This window comes from Rissa tridactyla, chromosome Z (assembly GCF_028500815.1).
Source record: "Rissa tridactyla isolate bRisTri1 chromosome Z, bRisTri1.patW.cur.20221130, whole genome shotgun sequence".
Taxonomy (NCBI): domain Eukaryota; kingdom Metazoa; phylum Chordata; class Aves; order Charadriiformes; family Laridae; genus Rissa; species Rissa tridactyla.
Window position 1 is genome coordinate 20,762,872 of NC_071497.1, and position 19,128 is coordinate 20,781,999.

General features: G+C 38.2%; 1 protein-coding gene across 5 annotated transcripts in view; it reads left to right on the forward strand.

Annotated features, from left to right (window-relative positions):
- The window catches only part of SNCAIP (synuclein alpha interacting protein), a 90,302-nt gene that overhangs the window by 53,130 nt on the left and 18,044 nt on the right, over positions 1-19,128 (forward strand). For all 5 annotated transcript variants that reach the window (XM_054186165.1, XM_054186164.1, XM_054186162.1 and 2 more), the window contains 4 exons: positions 5,413-6,275; positions 7,935-8,114; positions 11,182-11,295; positions 16,335-16,460. In XM_054186165.1, the coding sequence (XP_054042140.1) occupies positions 5,413-6,275; positions 7,935-8,114; positions 11,182-11,295; positions 16,335-16,460 (1,283 nt within the window). The remainder of the gene's footprint in view (positions 1-5,412; positions 6,276-7,934; positions 8,115-11,181; positions 11,296-16,334; positions 16,461-19,128) is intronic.

The following is a 19,128-nucleotide window of genomic DNA, read 5'->3' on the forward strand; positions in this document are numbered from 1 at the left end:
TCCAGGAGGATCTGTTCCACGACCTTCCCAGGCAAAGAGGTGAGGCTGACTGGTCAGCAGTTCCCAAGGTCCTCCTCTTTACCTTTTTTAGAGGGTCAACAGTTGAATCAACATGGTAAATAAGCTTCTTGTGTTGTCAGCAAGGGTAGAGAATACCTCCCAGTATTGCGTACTGGGAGTTTCCAAGTACACGTCAACAAGATCTTGATGTAAAAGCCCCCAAACAGTGTCTTCTCTTGTCTGTCAGTTTTACAATTTGTTTCCAGTCTTGCTACTACCCGCAAGCAGGCAGCATTCTTCCAGGGTGGTTACATCTTCATCACAGCATAACTTAAGTCAGAGGGCACCTCTGAAGGCCATCTTGTCCACCTCCTTGTGCTCAGAGCAGTTCCAGTTACACCAGACTGCTCAAGGACTATATTCCAAGTGAATGCTGCATAAAGAACTTTGCAACCAAGTTGCTTTGGGGAAATGTTATTAGGGAAGCAATCGTAGTGCTTCCACCTCTTTGTCAACAATAAATAACTGTGATTCAACCTCAGAGGTTCATAGACCTTTGAAAGGTCTATTAGGCATGATAAAATCAGCAGATAGTCTTACAATAGTCCAGGACTCTCAGGTCCAGGGCCCAAGAACTGTATTGTTCTCCTTTATTCAGAGTTTTACTGTGATTTGTGACTGCACAGGCATGGAATTCATAGAAAACAAAGGTTGAAATACAGAGAATTTAGAGTTAGCACAGTCTGGATGCAGATCATGTCATTAGGTGGAAGCATTAATGGCATGGTTGACTGATAACTTTTTGGATAAAGGGAAGTCATCCATTTTTTCTCCTGGACAGTGTTCAGTGCAGTTAACTGTAACATATTGCTCTCCATCCTGAGAAGGAATAGAGATAACAAGCTAAAAGGGCTCAAGGATTTCATTCAAGGATGTGGCATAGTAATGGGGATCACTGGTTGCCACCTACAGAAGAGCAGGAGTGAACTGATATTCTTTTTCATTTCTGTTAAACCCGTGTGTAGGTGTCAAGTGACTTAGCAGAGCAACATGGACTCAGTTGCCAGCTCATCTGCAAATGACTCAGATTTTTACATCCATTTTCCTGCTTTGCTGCACCACTGCCTGTTGTATGTCCAGACTGTTCAACAGCAGCATTCATGACTCCAGAACATTGGTCAAAGTGTAAACCTAAACAAGTTGGTGGTGATAGTGACAGAAACACGCTGTTAGGAGTTTGACCAGTTCCTCAGTCAGTCAGTGCTCTTTGAGTGTGAGTCATTCTGGGTTCGTGAAGATTTGGCATAGCAACATGTACAAATACCGCTTTGCAATGTGTTCAGTTCATTTTGTAATGGCACTAATGTGTGATATACAGCATTTTGGCACCTCCTGTTTGTCACCGGTGCTGTAGACTTCATGAAGCCATCGTCATCGTTTAAAGAATGTTACTGTACCCATATGCCAGGGATACAGGCTCTTACACACACACCAGCGATGAATTTCAGTAGTAGCTTCCTTATAAAGTAAAAGCTAAGTTCTTTGTTATTTTCATTATACTCAGGACAATTTAAAAGTATTCTGATGTTTGGCATTAGATTGTAAGAATCACAGAAACTGCCTCTCACAAGGGTAAAGTTTCATCCGTGCATGAGGTAGTCTTGATGGTTGGACAAAACTCATACAGTTACCCTATAATTCTACAGATGCTTGTATGCCAGATAAAACTCCCCCTTTCACCTCCCCATGCCCTAGATACAGAGATGATGTCGAAAAATGCTCTGAAGTCAACAGATGCTTCCAATTCGAAACATGATATAAGGATTTCTTTTTAGAAAGTTCAAGGTAAATTTTGATTACTAAAATAAAATCTGATTAAGTGATTAAATTGCAAGAGAATTTGCTTCCTAATTAATTGTCCTCTTTTCTGATTATTGGCCCCCAGTAGTGCTAGGACATCTATAAACAAACAGATAAATAAATAAGTGAAACTACATAAGCCTACAGGCCTCTTTATTCACATTTTTCATTTTCTCTTCCTCAAGAAGGACATAGAGCACAGTATATGGTGAAGAACTACTTTTTCAAATTTGACCCTTGCCAAGGAAATGCTTTGGCTCCTTAGGTCTATTAGGCAGCACAACGCTTCCTTACTGATGTGAATGAATTCTCCCCAGCTTTTGCATTCCTCTCTTTTTGTACTTCAGCAACACAACAACAGGATCATCCAACTCTCTCATATTAATGAATAAAAGTTAAAGAAATAATTTTGACAGCATAGTTGGAAAAAATTTGTCATCGCTTTTTCATATTTGAGGTAGTGGTGCACAGAAGAGATATGGCTTGTCCAAGATGATACTAGAATTATTTGTCAGATTCTGGAATCAACCTAGCTGTTCCACATTCTAGTCCCCTGCCTTAAGGATGCCTCAGACCATCCTTTACTGTTGTTTATAAAAGAATCAAACAGTATTTATTTGACCCAGACTTTTAATGGCCCCTGCCCGAGTTCATAAGTATGGACAGATGAGCAAGAGGCTTCTCCCCTGGAGCAGCTGTTGAAGACTACTCACATAACTCCTGCCGTGCTGGTGCTTTGGAGGACATAGGCAGCACTTGCTTTTGCTTCTTCAGGGAACAAACATCTGAAAACAGAACAGAAGAGATTCAAGCTATGCCCTGGTCAGCTCTGGCCTGTGGTTTCAGTGTTGTGTAGGGGGAAACCATGCTGTAACTGCCTAAGCACCGGTGCAGCCTGTACGGCACCCAAGTAGAAAATAGCACAAAGAAGGATTGTGTCTACCAGTCTGACTTGCTTGCTTCCCTACTGCTATGTGGTTAAATGCTATATTCTAATCCTTTATTAAATACAGTGTAAATTCATCATCCCAGTTAAGTGAGGAATATGTTTGTAAGTCTGCAAAAATACTGCTAACTGTTCTCATTGTTCCAGTTTGTTTTCTGGAAAAGCAGTGTTTGTAAAGAGATACTTAGAAGAAAAACAATGAAAAAAATGCAAGTACCTTACTCTAACTGTAATGAAAGAAAAGAGAAATACATGACTTTACAATGACCTGAGACAGATTTGTAACAAAGGTCATAGCTTCTTTGCAGTGTCCAATTTTACAATTTTGTCATTAGTGGATTATGTAAATGTGTGTTTTTAAGGTTAGAAATGGAGAAAGCCAAGCAACAAAATAAATGTAAGCTTAAATAAAGTGACGACAAACAAAATGTTGATGCCTTTTCCTCTGTCTAGGCCCCTGTGTTGAAAGCAGTGTTTTCATAAAACTCAGACAGAATTCATTTCCATACTGAGTGCTTAATAGTTCCTGTCAGAACAAAACAGCTGGGAAACATATGGTATCCATTTCCCTGTATCACTTGGAAAAAATTTCACATGTAAATAAAACCAACATAAAAGTGTAGGCCTTTGAACCTAGAATCTTATACAATACATAAATAAGTCAGTACAGTGCGTTCTTTGTATTGGCCCACTAAGTTACATGCCTTTTGATTATTATTATTTTTATTTCTTCTTCGGAAATGTATTCTTAAGCACTTCCAAAAGTATTAAGGTAATTTTCAGACATCCGTAACTACTAAGCCATACTAATCTTTCACTTCAGACATTAATGCCGCACTGAAAGTGTATATATCTGTTTCCTTAGGAAGGTGTTCATGGCAAATTGTGTGTTTTGACCACAAATTAGATCCCACTGATATGCAGTTAGCACGTGTAATAAATCTGCTTTGTTTAAACAGTATTCTTGACTTTCAGAACGTGTTAACTCTTAGTGTACATTGAAAGGGGCATAGAAACTGCCTAAAGGCTTTAGTGGTTTTAGCACTGTCCCTCAGCTGAAAATAACAAAATAAGGAAAACTCTTTGCCAGAGTTCCAATGATTATGGTGTCCTGGTTCTGACAGAGGTAGGGTTAATTTTCACAAGAGCTGGGACAGGACACAGCTGGGTTGCCTGACCCAGACTAGACAAAGGGGTATTCGCTACCATGTGACATCTTGCTCAGTATAGATCTGGGGGAGCTGGCGGGGGTTGGGGGGACAGGAATCACCACTTGGGAGCAGGCTGGGCTTCAGGTTCTGGTCAGTGATCCTGTGTATTAATCATGTTTGTATATTCCTCTGTCAGTAGTGGTGTTGTTTTCCTCTTTCCTTTGCTGTGGTGTCAAACTGCCTTTATCTCAGCCCACAAGATTTGCCTTTCTTTTCTGATTCTCCCTCCATCCTGCTGCTAGGGGAGGGAGTGAGTGAAAGACCACGTGGTTCTTGCCAGCTGGGGCTAAACCAAGATGTATGAGATCATAAATATGACCAGCTGGGACTGTGTGAAAGAGTGCAAGTTCAGTAGGATTAAGAGTTCAGGTGCCTTGAGCTCCCTTTCTTCTCTGCAAATCAGATTCACTGGTCAAACTCCCTATCTTGTAGTGCACTAAAATAATGGTCTCAAAGGTCCGGAGCTCTGTGTGTGTGTGTGTGTGTTTGTGTAGGCTTAATTTTGAGATCAGAGAATCACAAAATCATTTAGTTTGGCAGGGACCACTTGAGATATCTGGTCCAACAGCTCTGCTCATGCAGGGTCAGCTAGAGCAGGTTAAGTCCAGGACTGTGTCCAGTTAGATTCTGACTATCTCCACAGATGGACACTCCACAATGTCTCTGGGCAACCTGTACCAGTGTTTGACCAGCCTCACAGTAAAAAAGTGTTTTCTTGTGTTCAGATGGAATTTCACGTGTTTCACTTTGTGGCCCCTGCCTCTTGTCCTGTCAGTGGGCATCATGAAGAGCCTTGCACCCTCTTCTTCATTGCTTCACATCATGTGATTATACACAAGGAAGAGATTCCTCCTGACCCTTCTCTTCTCCAGGCTGAGTAGTCCCAGCTCTCAGTCACTGCTCATATGAATTTCCAGTTCTTTTATGAAAAACGCATCTCCCGGAGATAACAGGCCTCAAAAATTCAATTGTTGTGACTGTTGTTAAAACAAATCCACTAAAAATTTTTGACTAACCCTTTTTTTCACCTCCCAGAAAATCATCCTACTCTTAAAGATGTATCTCCGTGCAATAAAAAAAAGCGGAGTGAAAACTAGCATAGTTGGACAGGGCCACTATAAACACCACTTGGCTCTTATCAATGTCTGTTACTTGATTAAAACTACTTTATTTGTAATTGATTACAATGTATGGCCTGTTTGAAGGAAGTTGCTTTTCTGGAGTGTCAAATTCTTCAGCTGTTTTGATAGAGATGTTAATTCTGTTTAGATATGTGGCACGTTATAATTTAATTCTTGTTTGCAGTGTTTGGCTAGGTATATCTTTAAAGCATGCTATATCATGTCACAAGTCTGATAGTAGTTCCTTCTAAATCACATTCCTCTATTTCTTTAGTTTCCAGCAGCAGCTGGAACTGCGGAGTCTCAACTCTTATCGGAAATGCACAGAAACCAACAGGAATTGCAGATGTGTGCAATAAATTCAGACCAGTGAAGAGGGTTTCCCCATTAAAGCACCAGCCAGAAAGCTCTGAGAACAATGAAAGTGATGACCAGAAGAACCAGAAGGGAGAATACCAGAAAGGCAACGATTCTCAGTCTGCACCTCCAAATGATGACCAGAGTCCAGGGGAAGGAGAGAGCCTTAAAAGCAAAAACATTGAGCCCACTGTTCTACTTGGGGAGCTGGAGCACTATGACCTGGATATGGATGAAATTTTGGATGTGCCTTATATTAAATCAAGCCAGCAACTTGTTCCTTTTACAAAGGTAGCTCCTGAGAAAAAACTTTTGGGTGTATGTTCAACAGTGAATGGTCTTAGCGTCAAGACCTGCTCTGCAGGGAGCACAGAGAGCTCGCCTGCTGGCGGGACGCAGTTCTGTGTGCTGTCTCCTGTGAAAGGCTCTCAGCTGAGAAAAACGCAGCCTATTGTCCTTGATCAGCACAAGCATTTAACAGAAGAATTAGAGCTTTCCCAGCCTTTAGTTAAGTGTAGCTCAGTCCATGAACCTGAAGCCCAGGGCAAGGGCTTCCTCAGCAGGACATTTGTTGATCCTCATGCTCACAAAACTGAGAAGACTATGCCAAACTGCCACCTGAGGACTTTCCACCTGCAGACGGCAGTGTCAGAAAGCAAGCAGCTAGAGGAACTGAGTATGAACTGGAGCACTGCAGGGGCCCCAGAAGAGAAGAGCGAAGAGGTGAAAAAAATTAAGAGCATCTTAAACATTGTAAAGGAAGGCCAAATATCTTTACTGGTAAGTATCATCTTTTTCATGAACACATAGAATAAGGGCAATCTGTGATGTGGTTTAATAAGACAGCAAAGCTGATTAAGTCCGCACTTGGAGCCGCTGCCCTTTTTATCTTGTACGCTCCTTAGAAATTGAGCATATGGGCTTCCAAATGTAAAGTTTTAGTCTTTACATCAAATACGTAGCAAAACAAAGACACTGGTTTTATGTAAACGTGGCCAAGATTGCTAGTTTATGCAGTACACTGAAATCATATAGAAGGCAGGACTTTTAACTATCGAGATCACTTAAATATGAAATTTAAATCTTAATTGAGTTTTGCCTTTCACAACATTTGTGGGTTGCTTTGTTCAGTTATTGCTGGTTTACCTCAGTTGTTATTTGGAGGCTGATGATGGGAACAGAGGGGCTTCTGTTGTATGCTGATTATTATTCAAGAGTGTTTATGCTGTCTCGTTGCAGCAGCATTCTTAGGCAGGAGCTTTTTCTAAAGCCTCATTGGCCTCTGACCCATATGAAAGTTTTTTAGTAAATTCTAGCACTCTGATCATGCACTATCAAGGATGGTTGCCAAAGTAACTAGATGCAAGTTAACACAATGATGCAGAGCATGTGATCACTCAGAACGACTGGTGGAGAGACAGTGTATGGATAAAAACTGTTTTTGTTAGATTTTTGTTTATCTTCTCTGTTTACCAGTCTAGCTCAAGCACAAAGGCACACTATTAACATAGCAGCAAGAACAATGCCAGGTATTCAAAGACTAGACAGAGGCAGAAGAGAATATTACACTGATCAATAAGAAATAAAAGCAAATTAAATTCACCCTGAAATAGGAATTGAGAGGGGAAAAGGAGGTCATCATAGATATGTAGATGGAAAGAAAATGCATGCTTTCTCCAAACAGACCAAAACCTCTGAATGAAATAGACTCATCGAGGAGTACTCTGGCAAGTCTACACTAATCTAGGAACTTATCATTGCTACTGCTTAACTCTGTCTTCCTCTTCCATTTTGCTTCTGGAGTTTCTCAATCCAATTGTTTTGTCTCAAAATTAGATTTGGTAAGAAATAATGGTCACGGTTGTGTAGTACTTCAGGTAAATATTCCAACAAATTTTTTCATGGAAACAAGCTATCAGGTAAAAGTCTTCTGTCATGGGTTTTAACTACATTTTAGATTGTGCTTAACACAAGCTGCCACTTTTGTGATGAGCAAAATTAATCAGGAAATTTTTTTAGGAGTCATGGATGTTTTCTGATCAATTTCCCATCAATAAAATGGCAAAAAAAAAGAAAAAAGAAAAAGGAGAGAAACCAAACACAAAATAGACAGAAATTATAAAAATGTAGGTATTTTTGCAGCTACTTCATCTATCAAACTGGTACAAAGACTTGAAAATACTCAAGATCTTGCCCTGTTGTGTGACAATTGGACAAGAAGGAGAGAAACATTGCAGTGAATCAAGCCAGTGAGAATACAACCTTTGTACTTTTGCTAATAGTAATCAGGTTGTGTATAGTGAAGTGAAAAGCTCCCGGTTTTGAGTAACAAAAAAAACATGCGTGTGGGGAAACATCTTTGTATTTGGCTTGTGAGGCTTAAAGTTCTGCATATCTCTTTATCCTTAGTTACAACTAACATAAAGCTTTTTTTACCAGCCACATTTAGCAGCAGATAATCTGGATAAGATCCATGATGAATGTGACAACAATCTGTTGCATGTAGCAGCATCAAAGGGACATGCAGAATGCCTGCAGCATCTCACGTCTTTGATGGGTGAAGACTGTTTGAACGAACGAAACATAGAGCAGCTAACTCCAGCTGGATTAGCAATAAAGGTAATTTAGTCTCTGTCTCTACTGTAATGTGGTGTAAAGGTCATTTAGTTCCTTTCTGTGATGGCAGTAAGTGTACATCTAGCAGGATGTTATTTTTCAAGCATTTTCTCAAGTGAGAGCAGAAAGAACTCTTGGCTGGTACCACATATGCAAATAAAAATGGGTTATTATGCAGGATACAATATCAGCAGTATAACATTGACATTTTATATGTTGTTGTCAATGCATACGCAGTCATTTTAAAAACAGTTAAAAGACTCTAAAAAAAAATTGTTTTATTTTAAGGAACTTTCATTTAACTCAGACTCAGTTGTTTCTTTAGAGAGCCTTACAGTTTCTTGGTTTTTTACAAATACAGGTCTAATCTTGTAAGACAAGTGTAAGAACATGTTTACAAAGCATAAAAAACCACTGGTCCACATCTGGAGGTGAAACTTCTTGGTTGTCTAGAACAATCGCATCAAAATTAAAATGTACATGTTACAGAACAGCCTGTCAGAAACTGCAAAAATTAATGTCAAAGCTTACAGGAAAACCTATTATGTAGGGAAATGTGAATATTATTGCTGTATCTTTACTAAAATAAAACATAGTGGACTACAGGAAGGCTGATAGTTTAACCATACTGATTCTGGTTCTTTAGTAAGTGGGGTTGCATGGTTGAATGCCATTCCTTTTAGCCACTGACTACCTTAAGAAGAAACAGGGAAAGGGGTGAAACGTAATACAAGAGTTTCTGTTTCATCCAGGGTTTTATTGCTATTTGCTTCTTGGGAAAACTTTAGAAACCAACAGAGGACTGTTGGATTCCAATCTGCAGGTTTGCAACTTTGAGACATCATTTCAATGACTTAGGGCCCTGGTGCAGGTTTTAGGGTTGGGTTTTTTTTTAATTTTTCTGGGACAATCCATATGAATATAAAATTAAACTGATATCTACTTGTGCTAATGAAATGCTATTGTAAAACTTAGGTATTTGGCTTCGAAACCTTGGCCCATGTCCAGACTGAATAGTTACGGTCTGCCAGTTTAAAGTCTTACAATTTTAGTTTGAAATTGTTTTCCGTCTTGCTTTTTTTCAACCTACATATATAATGTGTTTATAAGCCAATAAAACCTTTAATCTTTTTCTCCAGAAAGATTGGTTTGCTTTTTTAATAATTGGTTCCTTTAGTTTCTGTAATACTTGAGCATGCTTTGACATTCAAAGAAAAGTGTGTAAATTTATGGACTTCATCTAAGCGAGGGTGCCCAGGCCCAAGTGTTTCTAATGATGGACTGCATGGCTGGAGTTGTCCTAGATCATTGCAAAGATTTTGAGAACCTTCAAGTAATTTTGCATAACTAAACTTTGTAGCTCTTGATCCTTACTCCCTAAGTGGTTTTGCACACCGATAGAATGGACTTTATTCTTCTTTCTCTTACTTTACACTATTGTAACTCCCATAATGTTATACCACGTGGGGCATGCTCCTATGTTCTGCAAGAATGGCGACTATCAGAAGGGAAGAAAACTTGTATGCAGGAACATAAAATTCCACGGAAGAGAATTTCAGCAGTTTATTGATGATGCATAACATTTCCCAGTAAGGAATGAATCAATTAACACTAATTCTTTTGATTCAAGACCTCTTTCTGACCTTGAGCTATGGGCTAGAGAGTGAAAATGGAGCATTATGTTATGGCAAGTCGCACTGTCAAAATAGCTGTGAACAAATCCTTTCCACATTAGCAAAGTTATCTTACTTAGCAGGTACTTAATTTTATTAATTCTTTAATTTTAAATATACAAAAGTATTTTACTTACTTAGATACAAAGGAAAACAAAAAATGAAATTATTAGCCAAGCTTACTAATATTTGAAGCCAGATATGATGAGGAGGATTTTTCTAGCATAATAAAAAGAACACAAGTAGTTTTACATTGTTTTATATCATTACTGAAATTGAGAGAAATAAAGGAAAGTAAGTAAAGTATAATTATGTGCTTTTTTGTGTTCATATACATACACTACATATGGAAGGAATAAGACAAATATCAAATTAATTTTATTCCAGTTTTTCTTTCTCCCATATAGTTTTAAATGGCTTAATATTTATTACATTCTTCTCCTTATTTTTATAAAAATAAAACTGGAACTTGAAATGAATATTTCTTTCCTTCTCGTGATAGCTTTTTCCATTTTATGCACACAAACAGCTTTTTATGTTATGTATTTTGACCTCTGTGAGTCTTGACTGAGCAATTAAAATATTTTTTTCAGCTATAAAGAATATAATAGCGTTTATGAACATGAAAGTTGAAAAATTAAGTAAGAGCAGGCTGGAATGTAGGTCATGCCAAACCGCATTTAGCAAGGTACCATTGCCGAAAAGGGGCTGCAGCAAGAGAAGCTGCTAAAACTCTTGCCTTTATACTGGGCCACAAGCATGCTCTGAGAAAATGTTCTATCTCTTGCCCCAGCATCTACATTCCATCTCATAGTAAATTGTGAACTACTACAAGTGTGCACAGAAGCTTGAGAATCTTGAGACTAGGCTGTAAAAGGTGTTCAGAGCAAGAACCATCTCCTTGTGTTTGTGCAATATCTGTTACAGATAGGTATAATCCATGAGGATTAGATGTTCAGATACTACATACAGAAGAAAAATTTAGGAAGGATTCCTTTAATTAGCGATAAATGAAGACTTGAGTTTGTAGGGAGGCTGTTCACTCTGCTCCAGCAAATGATCTTATTTAGTCATTGAGCCTTGCTGTACAAGTGATGGAAATGGAACTATGGTTCTGCTCTGAACAATCTGAGAGTAGGGACCAGATTGTGTATGCAATACTATTTGACTGCCACTCTTACATTGCCACTTCCACTATAATCAATAGCCAAACTATAATTGATCCAGTACAGCAAGATAAACAAGTCCAGTACATGAGAGTAGATAAAAGAACACATTTTTCAAGCAAACTGGAATTTGGTAACATTTTAACAATTCTGATAAGCTTTTCCCTGTTTAGTACATATGTTTAGAACTGAAACAGCTGGAATTGAATATTTTTTTTTTAATTTGTTTAGAATGGTCAGCTGGAGTGTGTTCGATGGATGGTGAGCGAAACAGAAGCTATTGCAGAATTAAGTTGCTCAAAAGACCACCCAAGCCTTATTCATTATGCAGGTTGCTATGGCCAGGTATGACTTTTATTTACTTTTTAAAATATATTATTTAGATGCTCATACAACAATTACAATTTAAAACATGTTTATCATTTTGTGTCTTTTTAATTACCCATGTTCTTAATTCGAATATAGCAAAATCTTTTACCACTTAATCTGTGTATTTTTTTCAGTATTTTCCCTGTTAAGTCTTTTAAGTCTTTTTCTTTTTCTTTTTTTTTTTTTTTTTAAGTTTTAAGTAATAGCTAGGAGAAGATTAGCTGGCCAACCTATCAATCCCAAGAACATCTAGGGAGATTAACTGTCATGATCCCTTGAGGACTTTCAGGACACATCAGAAAATCATCAAACATTTTGGGATAGTTCACATTCTCTTTCTAGGGGACACTAATCTCAAAAAATTTTGGCAAATTGTGACAATTTAGGAATTCAGTATGTTGGCAGTGAAGTGAAGTGTGGTGAAACTTGAACATAATCTGGCTAGCTCTAGCCAGTTTTGTTGAGAATTACACATAAAAATACGTTGTAAACCAATCCTATTCCACACCTAACTTATCTATAAATCTAATGATGAGAAACCACAGAAGTACAGCATTTCAGTGCTTTGCTAATGTCTGGGGAAATATATACCACTTAATCACACCACATTCTCTTCCCACAAAGTCTGTTTTTCCTAAGTAGACCTTGCAATAACCCCTCTTCAAAGAACCTTCTCCAGGATCTACTACACAAGGGACAGTGATCGGTTATTCTTGTCTAATCTCTTTGGCAGATGGGCCACTTTATCACCCAGTTTCTTCAACAGACATTGAGGATAAATGCAGAAAACCCACTATTTTTTTTGCTAATGCTTTTTTTCCCTTACTTGTTAAGAGAGAACAAGCAAAATGTAACCACTAATAAAATTATCTTTTTCTTTCCTGTACAAGCGGGCTTATCTCATCAATGCCATACAATTATTGTGGCATGTTTCTGCTGTTAAGTGACCCTATCCAAGCACGAATTTACTGGAGGGGGAGGGAGAGAAGGGAGCAGGTTTAGAAGGCTATGGAGCTGGAAGTCTACCCTTTCCCCTGCTGTTCCCATAGGCACACAGGTACCCTTGTTTTCATGCTCTGCAAAGACCTCCATTGCCTTTTCTCCACTCACCTACTAAGCAGATGTTGCTGGTGCAAGTTAGGATTCTGCTGGATACACTGATTGATTGCATCCTGCTTTCCGTAGCAAGTTTGGCCCCTAAACTTAGCACTGAATATAGGGAGGCTGGGAGCCAGATTAGAACTGGATTTGAGGAAGACTTGTTTGCTCCTGGGAAGAAAAAGTTTGGATGAAAAAGTTTCATGTGAACTTACATACATATCTTCAGTTGATTAGCCTAATTTTGTCCTCATCTCTAAAGACAGTTATACAAACTAAATCCAGTGAAGCTTTGGGTTTTTTTAGTGAGCTGTGCTGTCTACTGCCAGGAACAGATCTGGCACACTTTATCTAGATTCTTTTCAGAGCAGGACAGAAGCTCTACCAGTTAAGAAATACCAGCTACAGTCAGCCACCCGTGAAATTTAAAAAGGTGACGTATAAATTTTCTTAGTCTGAATGCCAAAGAAAGTTCACATGTAATCTCAATTATCTTTTTTTTTTTTATAATCTATAAACATCTTGCAAACATGAGGGAATGTTGAGGCTGAAGGGATGCCAGACTATCTTACCGAACTGTGTTAAAAAGAAAAAAACTTTGAGAAATTCAAATGTGTAGTTGGCACTATCCTCGAAGCTTTAATTTATTTTACCATTACTTACATGAGAGATAATCCATATAAACACTGGTTTTGGCAGAATTACAAGAGTAATATTTTTACAAGGAAGACCTGTTATTGAATCATTTTCCCAAAGAGTCAGTCCATCCATTGTTTCCTCAGGCATTAGGCATGCTCACCGTATTTTTCTTCAATAAATATCCTTTAGAATGGGCAGCAAAAGGGAGTTCATCGCAAAGCTCTTATGTTAAAGGTCATCGAGCCACAGTCATGGCCTGACTCCAAAGACATCTCAGCAATATTATATTTGTCCAATGAGAGAGGGATGATATAAGTTCATCTGATGGAAGAGGGGAAGAGCTGAAAGTCAACCTGTAGCCTGGTCAGCATACCTCCTAGCAAGGGCTTCTTTAAACATGAGATTATGCAAGAAGCAGCCATGGTTGTTGGCAGGCCTCTCCATGCCAGGCATAAGCCATGGGTACCTGGCAGATGGTGTAGCAGCTGTGTCTGGCACGGTCACCATGTGTCAGGAAGGAGATGGTGGTGCAGTCCTAGGTGCACATAGTAGGTCCTGACTAAGAGCTTCACAGGGCTGTAATTTCTTTCCAACATGAGCTGCACAGGTAAGAGGCAGAGGGTGGGGAATGCCAAAGGTTTGTTGCCTCTGAAGCTCCAGACAGTCTAGGGGACCTTTGGGGAACTAGAGCTACAGGATGACTGAGGACCTGGAAGAGGTTCTGTGCACCACTTGGCTGTGGTGTAGTGCTGGAGAGCACAGTGGGGAGGAGTGTGTGACATTCAGATACACAAATGCCTAACAACAGACCTTTTTTGCACCTCAGGATGTTTGCCTTCCTGTCTAACGTAATTTTTGCAAGGATAATGTGTTGTTTTCACTCACTCCTGCTTTTCTACTGTGAAGGGATACTGAGGAGGGCAGCTTATTTAATTAATATCGTGTAATGGGGCTAGGATTAGCTGTAGAGTCAGTATGCCTCATCTTGCTTATCCTTCCATTTGTAGTCCATTTAATGATTTAGATGATCTTTGTTAGTTGTTCTTTCTGCTCCAAAAGCCAGCTGATGGAGCCAAAGTCTGCAGCCTGTCCCAAAACAGAAATTACGTATTGTGACATTTTCCCCAGAATCTTTTTTTAGGGAGATTTGAATTATTGTAGGCCTAGAGTATGCCAGAGGGTTGTTAACCACTGCTACAACGTAAGAACATTGTAGGTCTTAAAATTATCAGATATACTGAATAATTCATCAGTATTTATCAGTTCCTGTTACATAACAAATATGTGGTTATTTTCCATTATCTTAATCTCATTAATTTTATTAACCTTCATTTTGTCTGAATAAATTGAATTAACGACTATAAACCTATTCCTAAGAATACTTTTCTTCCAAATATGTAATGTGAGTGCCACTAAAGCGATATATATTTTGATATATGATGTTTTCATTTTTCCTAGATGTAAGTGAAGAGACTAGTTGTTTTCTTTTTTCTTTTTTCTTTCTTTTTTTTTTCTTGTCAAGGATACATTTGTTAAAAACCGAAGTCATCTGAGAGAAACACAAACTGCTTGAGTATGCCTCTGACTTTGAGCCTGTGAACAGTTGATGCACAAGCAGTCCTAAGTACAGATGATTGCATTTAGCCATCCAGGCACTTGGTTTCCATGTTGATAAGATAAATGACTAGAAAGCATCATTTGCTCTACGCTGATTGTAATCATAAAATTGCAGAACATGCTTAACATTCTGGTCCCTATTATGTTCCAAAGAAATATATAATTTCAAAGCTATAGTTGTCTTCCAATTCTGCAGAGGAGCTTTGCTAAAATATTTTTCTTTTAATTATTAAAACATAAGGGCAATTCATAGGAGTAGTGTAATCCTTCTTCACTGCTGGCCAACACCACAGGCATCTCGAGAAATTGCTCAAAATTATTTTAAAAGGGATATGTGATCTGAAGTCATCTCTCCGTGCTGGCTGTCAGCAGCATTGGGCATTCAGCCAAGGAGAAGTAAAAATACCTATCCCTTCACTCTGTAATAAAAACAAAACTGCTGTTGAAGTGGAAATATGAAGTTAAGTTCCAGACAGACTAGCCCTCTGAAGCAGTAAGCAGAGATCCAGGTGCTTGAATGGGCAAAATTGTTTGGAAGAGACATAGAAGTCTGAGGGTCCATCTCCTTTTCTTTGACATTAAAATTTGTGCGGTTCTTTTATACAAAAAAAAGAGGTTTATACCCAAGGTTCCTAGCTATAATTTCCTTTCCTCATTTTTAATCTTTCTCTTTCCTACCTGATTACTGCTCAGAGTCCTAGACGTGCTTTGAGTACTGTTTTATGTTGGTAAACTTCACTTGTACAGGCCCACATATCTAACTGTGCACGATTATGTACTCATGTATCACTGAAGCTACTGAAGTGCTGCAGTTTTAAGTCTGTGCATTGGTGTTTGCCTCACCAACACTAGAATCTAAAAAGCCCCTTTGAACTAGAACTCCTAGCCAGTATAACACATGATAGATATCAATGAAAGATAAAAAAAAAAATTCAGGTTTAAATAAACAAGTTTTATGCTAGCAAGTAATTTATTCTTCTCAGGTATTCAGATGCAAAAACTGGGAGTACAGCTGTAGTCAGCCTTCCTTTAACAGACATCACTTTTTTATGTAATCCATAGATTTATTCTAGATTTTCAATATGTGTCACATTCAGCAGGGCATTATGAAATTTAATCTGGAGAGGCATGGTAGGTTCCTAAAGAGAAGAAGCTTTTTTCCAAATAAACTTGCTGGGGAAAATAAGAAATAAAATAAGCTTAGCACATATATATAAACTCTCCATTTTTAGGAAAGAACACCCAATAAGTGTGTATTACACCTGCACACACACAAAAAAATGTTAAAAAGAATTCAGTTGGCACCTCAGTTTTAGCTTCCAGACTTCCACTTGCACCACAGGCTGTTCTGCCTCTGGTCTCCTCTCCAACATAAAGGAGAAAACTCAGAAAGTGTTAGAGTAGTCATATTTTCCCTATTATTTCTTTTTATAAAATACGTAAAGCATTTTGTCTTATTTCCTTGGGGAAAACAAAAAACAAACAAACAAACAAACAAACAAAAAAACCAAAAAAAACCCCACAAAACAGAGGAAGAGCCATGGTACACTAAGTCCTACGAAGTTGAGACCTAAAACAGATTACAGTACCAGTATTCCTGTAGTACATTTATCTTTTTATTGTTTATTATCTTTTGTGACATCTCTTTCCTCTCCTGCTAGGAGAAAATCCTTCTATGGCTTCTTCAGTTTATGCAAGAACAAGGGATTTCGCTGGATGAAGTCGACCAGGATGGAAATACTGCTGTTCACATAGCAGCTCAACATGGCTATCTAGGATGCATACAGGTAGAGTGATAGCTATATCAGAAACCTCTTTGCATCAAAGTTGAATGACAGCAACCATTCAAATGGTTATAGGAGATCTTAAAAGTGGGAATAATTATTGATACATTAAAATATACTAGAAGGAAGAAGTTTAAACCCGCAGGACTCAGACTGAGATACCAAAAAACTGTGGATTTTGGATTCTCTTCTCAATTATGCTATTGTTAGCCTAAAGTAACTGTTGTATTGCAAGAACGCATGATTATGTTGTTTATACATAAACAGCTAATGTGTATGTTTTTACGTTACAAAAGGGCAGCCAGTGTAGATATGCATACTCTTCTTACTGTTCTGGTATTTTCCTTCTGTTTCTTTTTTCAATGAATAGTTGTAGCAATGAATAGTTCTGGCTTAGGGGAAGTCTAGCAGATAAGTTTCTTCTATGTTGAAGGATTTACACCTTGAGTAAATCACCCATTCCAGCCTTGTAATCTTTGAATGTATCTATGCTAAACAATGCAGCATGATGATAATTTCTAACTAATTCTCAAAGAATCAGCTTGGCTACTGAAACCAATACAGGTCTCTTGTACACAGGTGCTGAAAAGGGTAATTTGTCCTGCTGAGAGGGCTTACACAGCTACAGTATTTTTGGGAGCCAGATCTGAATAAACCAGTTTGGATAACTCTGTACAGTACCAGTGTTCAATGGAGACATACCAAAAAAGCCGTAGGGTTGAACTGGATGGCTAGGTGAAGCATCTCAGTTTTGCGTTGAATTGCAGGTATACCCTCTGTCCATCAAAGTTACTAGAGCCATTAGTTCCAGGAGTGCATATCAGTATTTGGTGTTGTCGGCACTTTGAGTGAAAGCTGTTTGGAGAAGACATAATAATAAAATTATTCCTGGAGATTGCAGAAAAAAAATTGAGAAACAAATTAGTCATAGGAAAAGAATAGATAGAAGAATGCATAACCAAATGGCAGGAAGGCAAGATTTAGAAATCAAAGTGATCAAGTCAAGTAGGAGAGAAAAACACGTCTAAGAAGAAGGAGTAATTCTCAGAGTCTAAGGACTCAGGTATGTATCAGTAAACATGTTACCACACGTGAACTGATCCACAGCGCCTCCTGGACCACTGCAAATACAGAAGGTTTGTATTAGTTCAACTGTAAAAGAAATAACAGCTAGTGAATTCTCATTAGCTAACCTCTTCAGAGAGGTAAATATATTTGTGCACATTGTTATGTTGAATCTACAGATGCATAACTGCTTGTTATTATTATAGCAATCTGGACACAGAGAAGACATAACTCTATAAAAGCCAGTTTGAGACTCTCACACAATAAAAAAAAATAAAAACAACAGGTAATGGTTGAGATGAATGAATGGACTTGAAAAGAACACAGTCAAATAGATTTGAAGGACATGACCATCTCTGCATTTTGTCATTGATCAGACATGTCTTTCTTTTTAGGATGTCAGGAATGGATCCTGTACAAACTCTTATCAGAATAAAATAAACAAATCATCACATCTGTGCTAAATCTAGTGGTTTTATTACCATATTGTAGACAATTGCTATGATCAGTTGGAAAAAAGTGGACAGAAAAAATGTTTATGATTTACTAGTGGGAAGCACTGTTGTGGTAGGGTGTGTGCTTAGGGTTCCTAACTCAACAGTGCTTTATCAAGATGTACAATGCATTTGAAGGAGAAATGAGAGTAGATGATTTTGAACAGAGTGGTGACATCTGCAGGCTGTTTTCATGGATAAAACTAAAGTGAAAAGAGAAGATCCCTGCTTTCCCCATGAAGAATGAACTTAATAAATGACTTAGAATTCTCAAGATTATTTTGGTTTTGATATATATATACAAATCAACAAGTGTTTTGTGTTAAAGTCAAGCCATGAGAAAGAAATCATGAAAATACCTAATGACAACAAAAATATACAAAATTAGTAATGTCACTTCATTAACACCTCACAGTCTTAAATGTCATTGACATTTTGTTGTGTTGTGAAATAAAAAAAACCCTCTGCCCAGTGAGCTTATAGTCTAATTTAAAACAATGTACAGTGAGTGATCTGGTAAAAAGAAAGAAGCTGTACAGGAGGCAGGGAGATTATGAGTAGCAGTACAAAAGATGGAGGGTCACAGGCTGTCAGTGATTCCCTGGCTCGCTCATTCACTGCATTTGTGAGCAGCTGACACTCCTATCATGTTCCAATCGATAAGATTGCTTTCTGCAGGGCCATAACTCTCCCTTCTTCATTTTCTTTATTGGCAAATTAAACCAAATTTATTGACATGAGATGCAGTGCAAGACTGTTTGTTAAGTTTCCTTTCTGAATAGATTTAGCAGGCCAGGCAGACCACCGTTCCTCTTTTCAGTCAGTGGACATAGAGGTCTCTGTGCCTGCTGTTCTGCATCAACAGGGCTACTCCAGTGCTCATTGGTTTACCAGCTCTGCTTGCATAAGTCAACCAAGAGCCCAGCTACACAATTCCTCTTCGGCATGTGTATGTGTAATGTTAATGATGCCATAGTTTTTGGATGCATTATGATTTTTTCAGAATTTTTTCCAACGTGCTATGAGCAATGTGTGCCTGAACATTGCTGAGAACATTTAGGTCCTGTTCTAGGCTCTCCGTTAAAGCGAATAGTGCATAACACTGATTATTA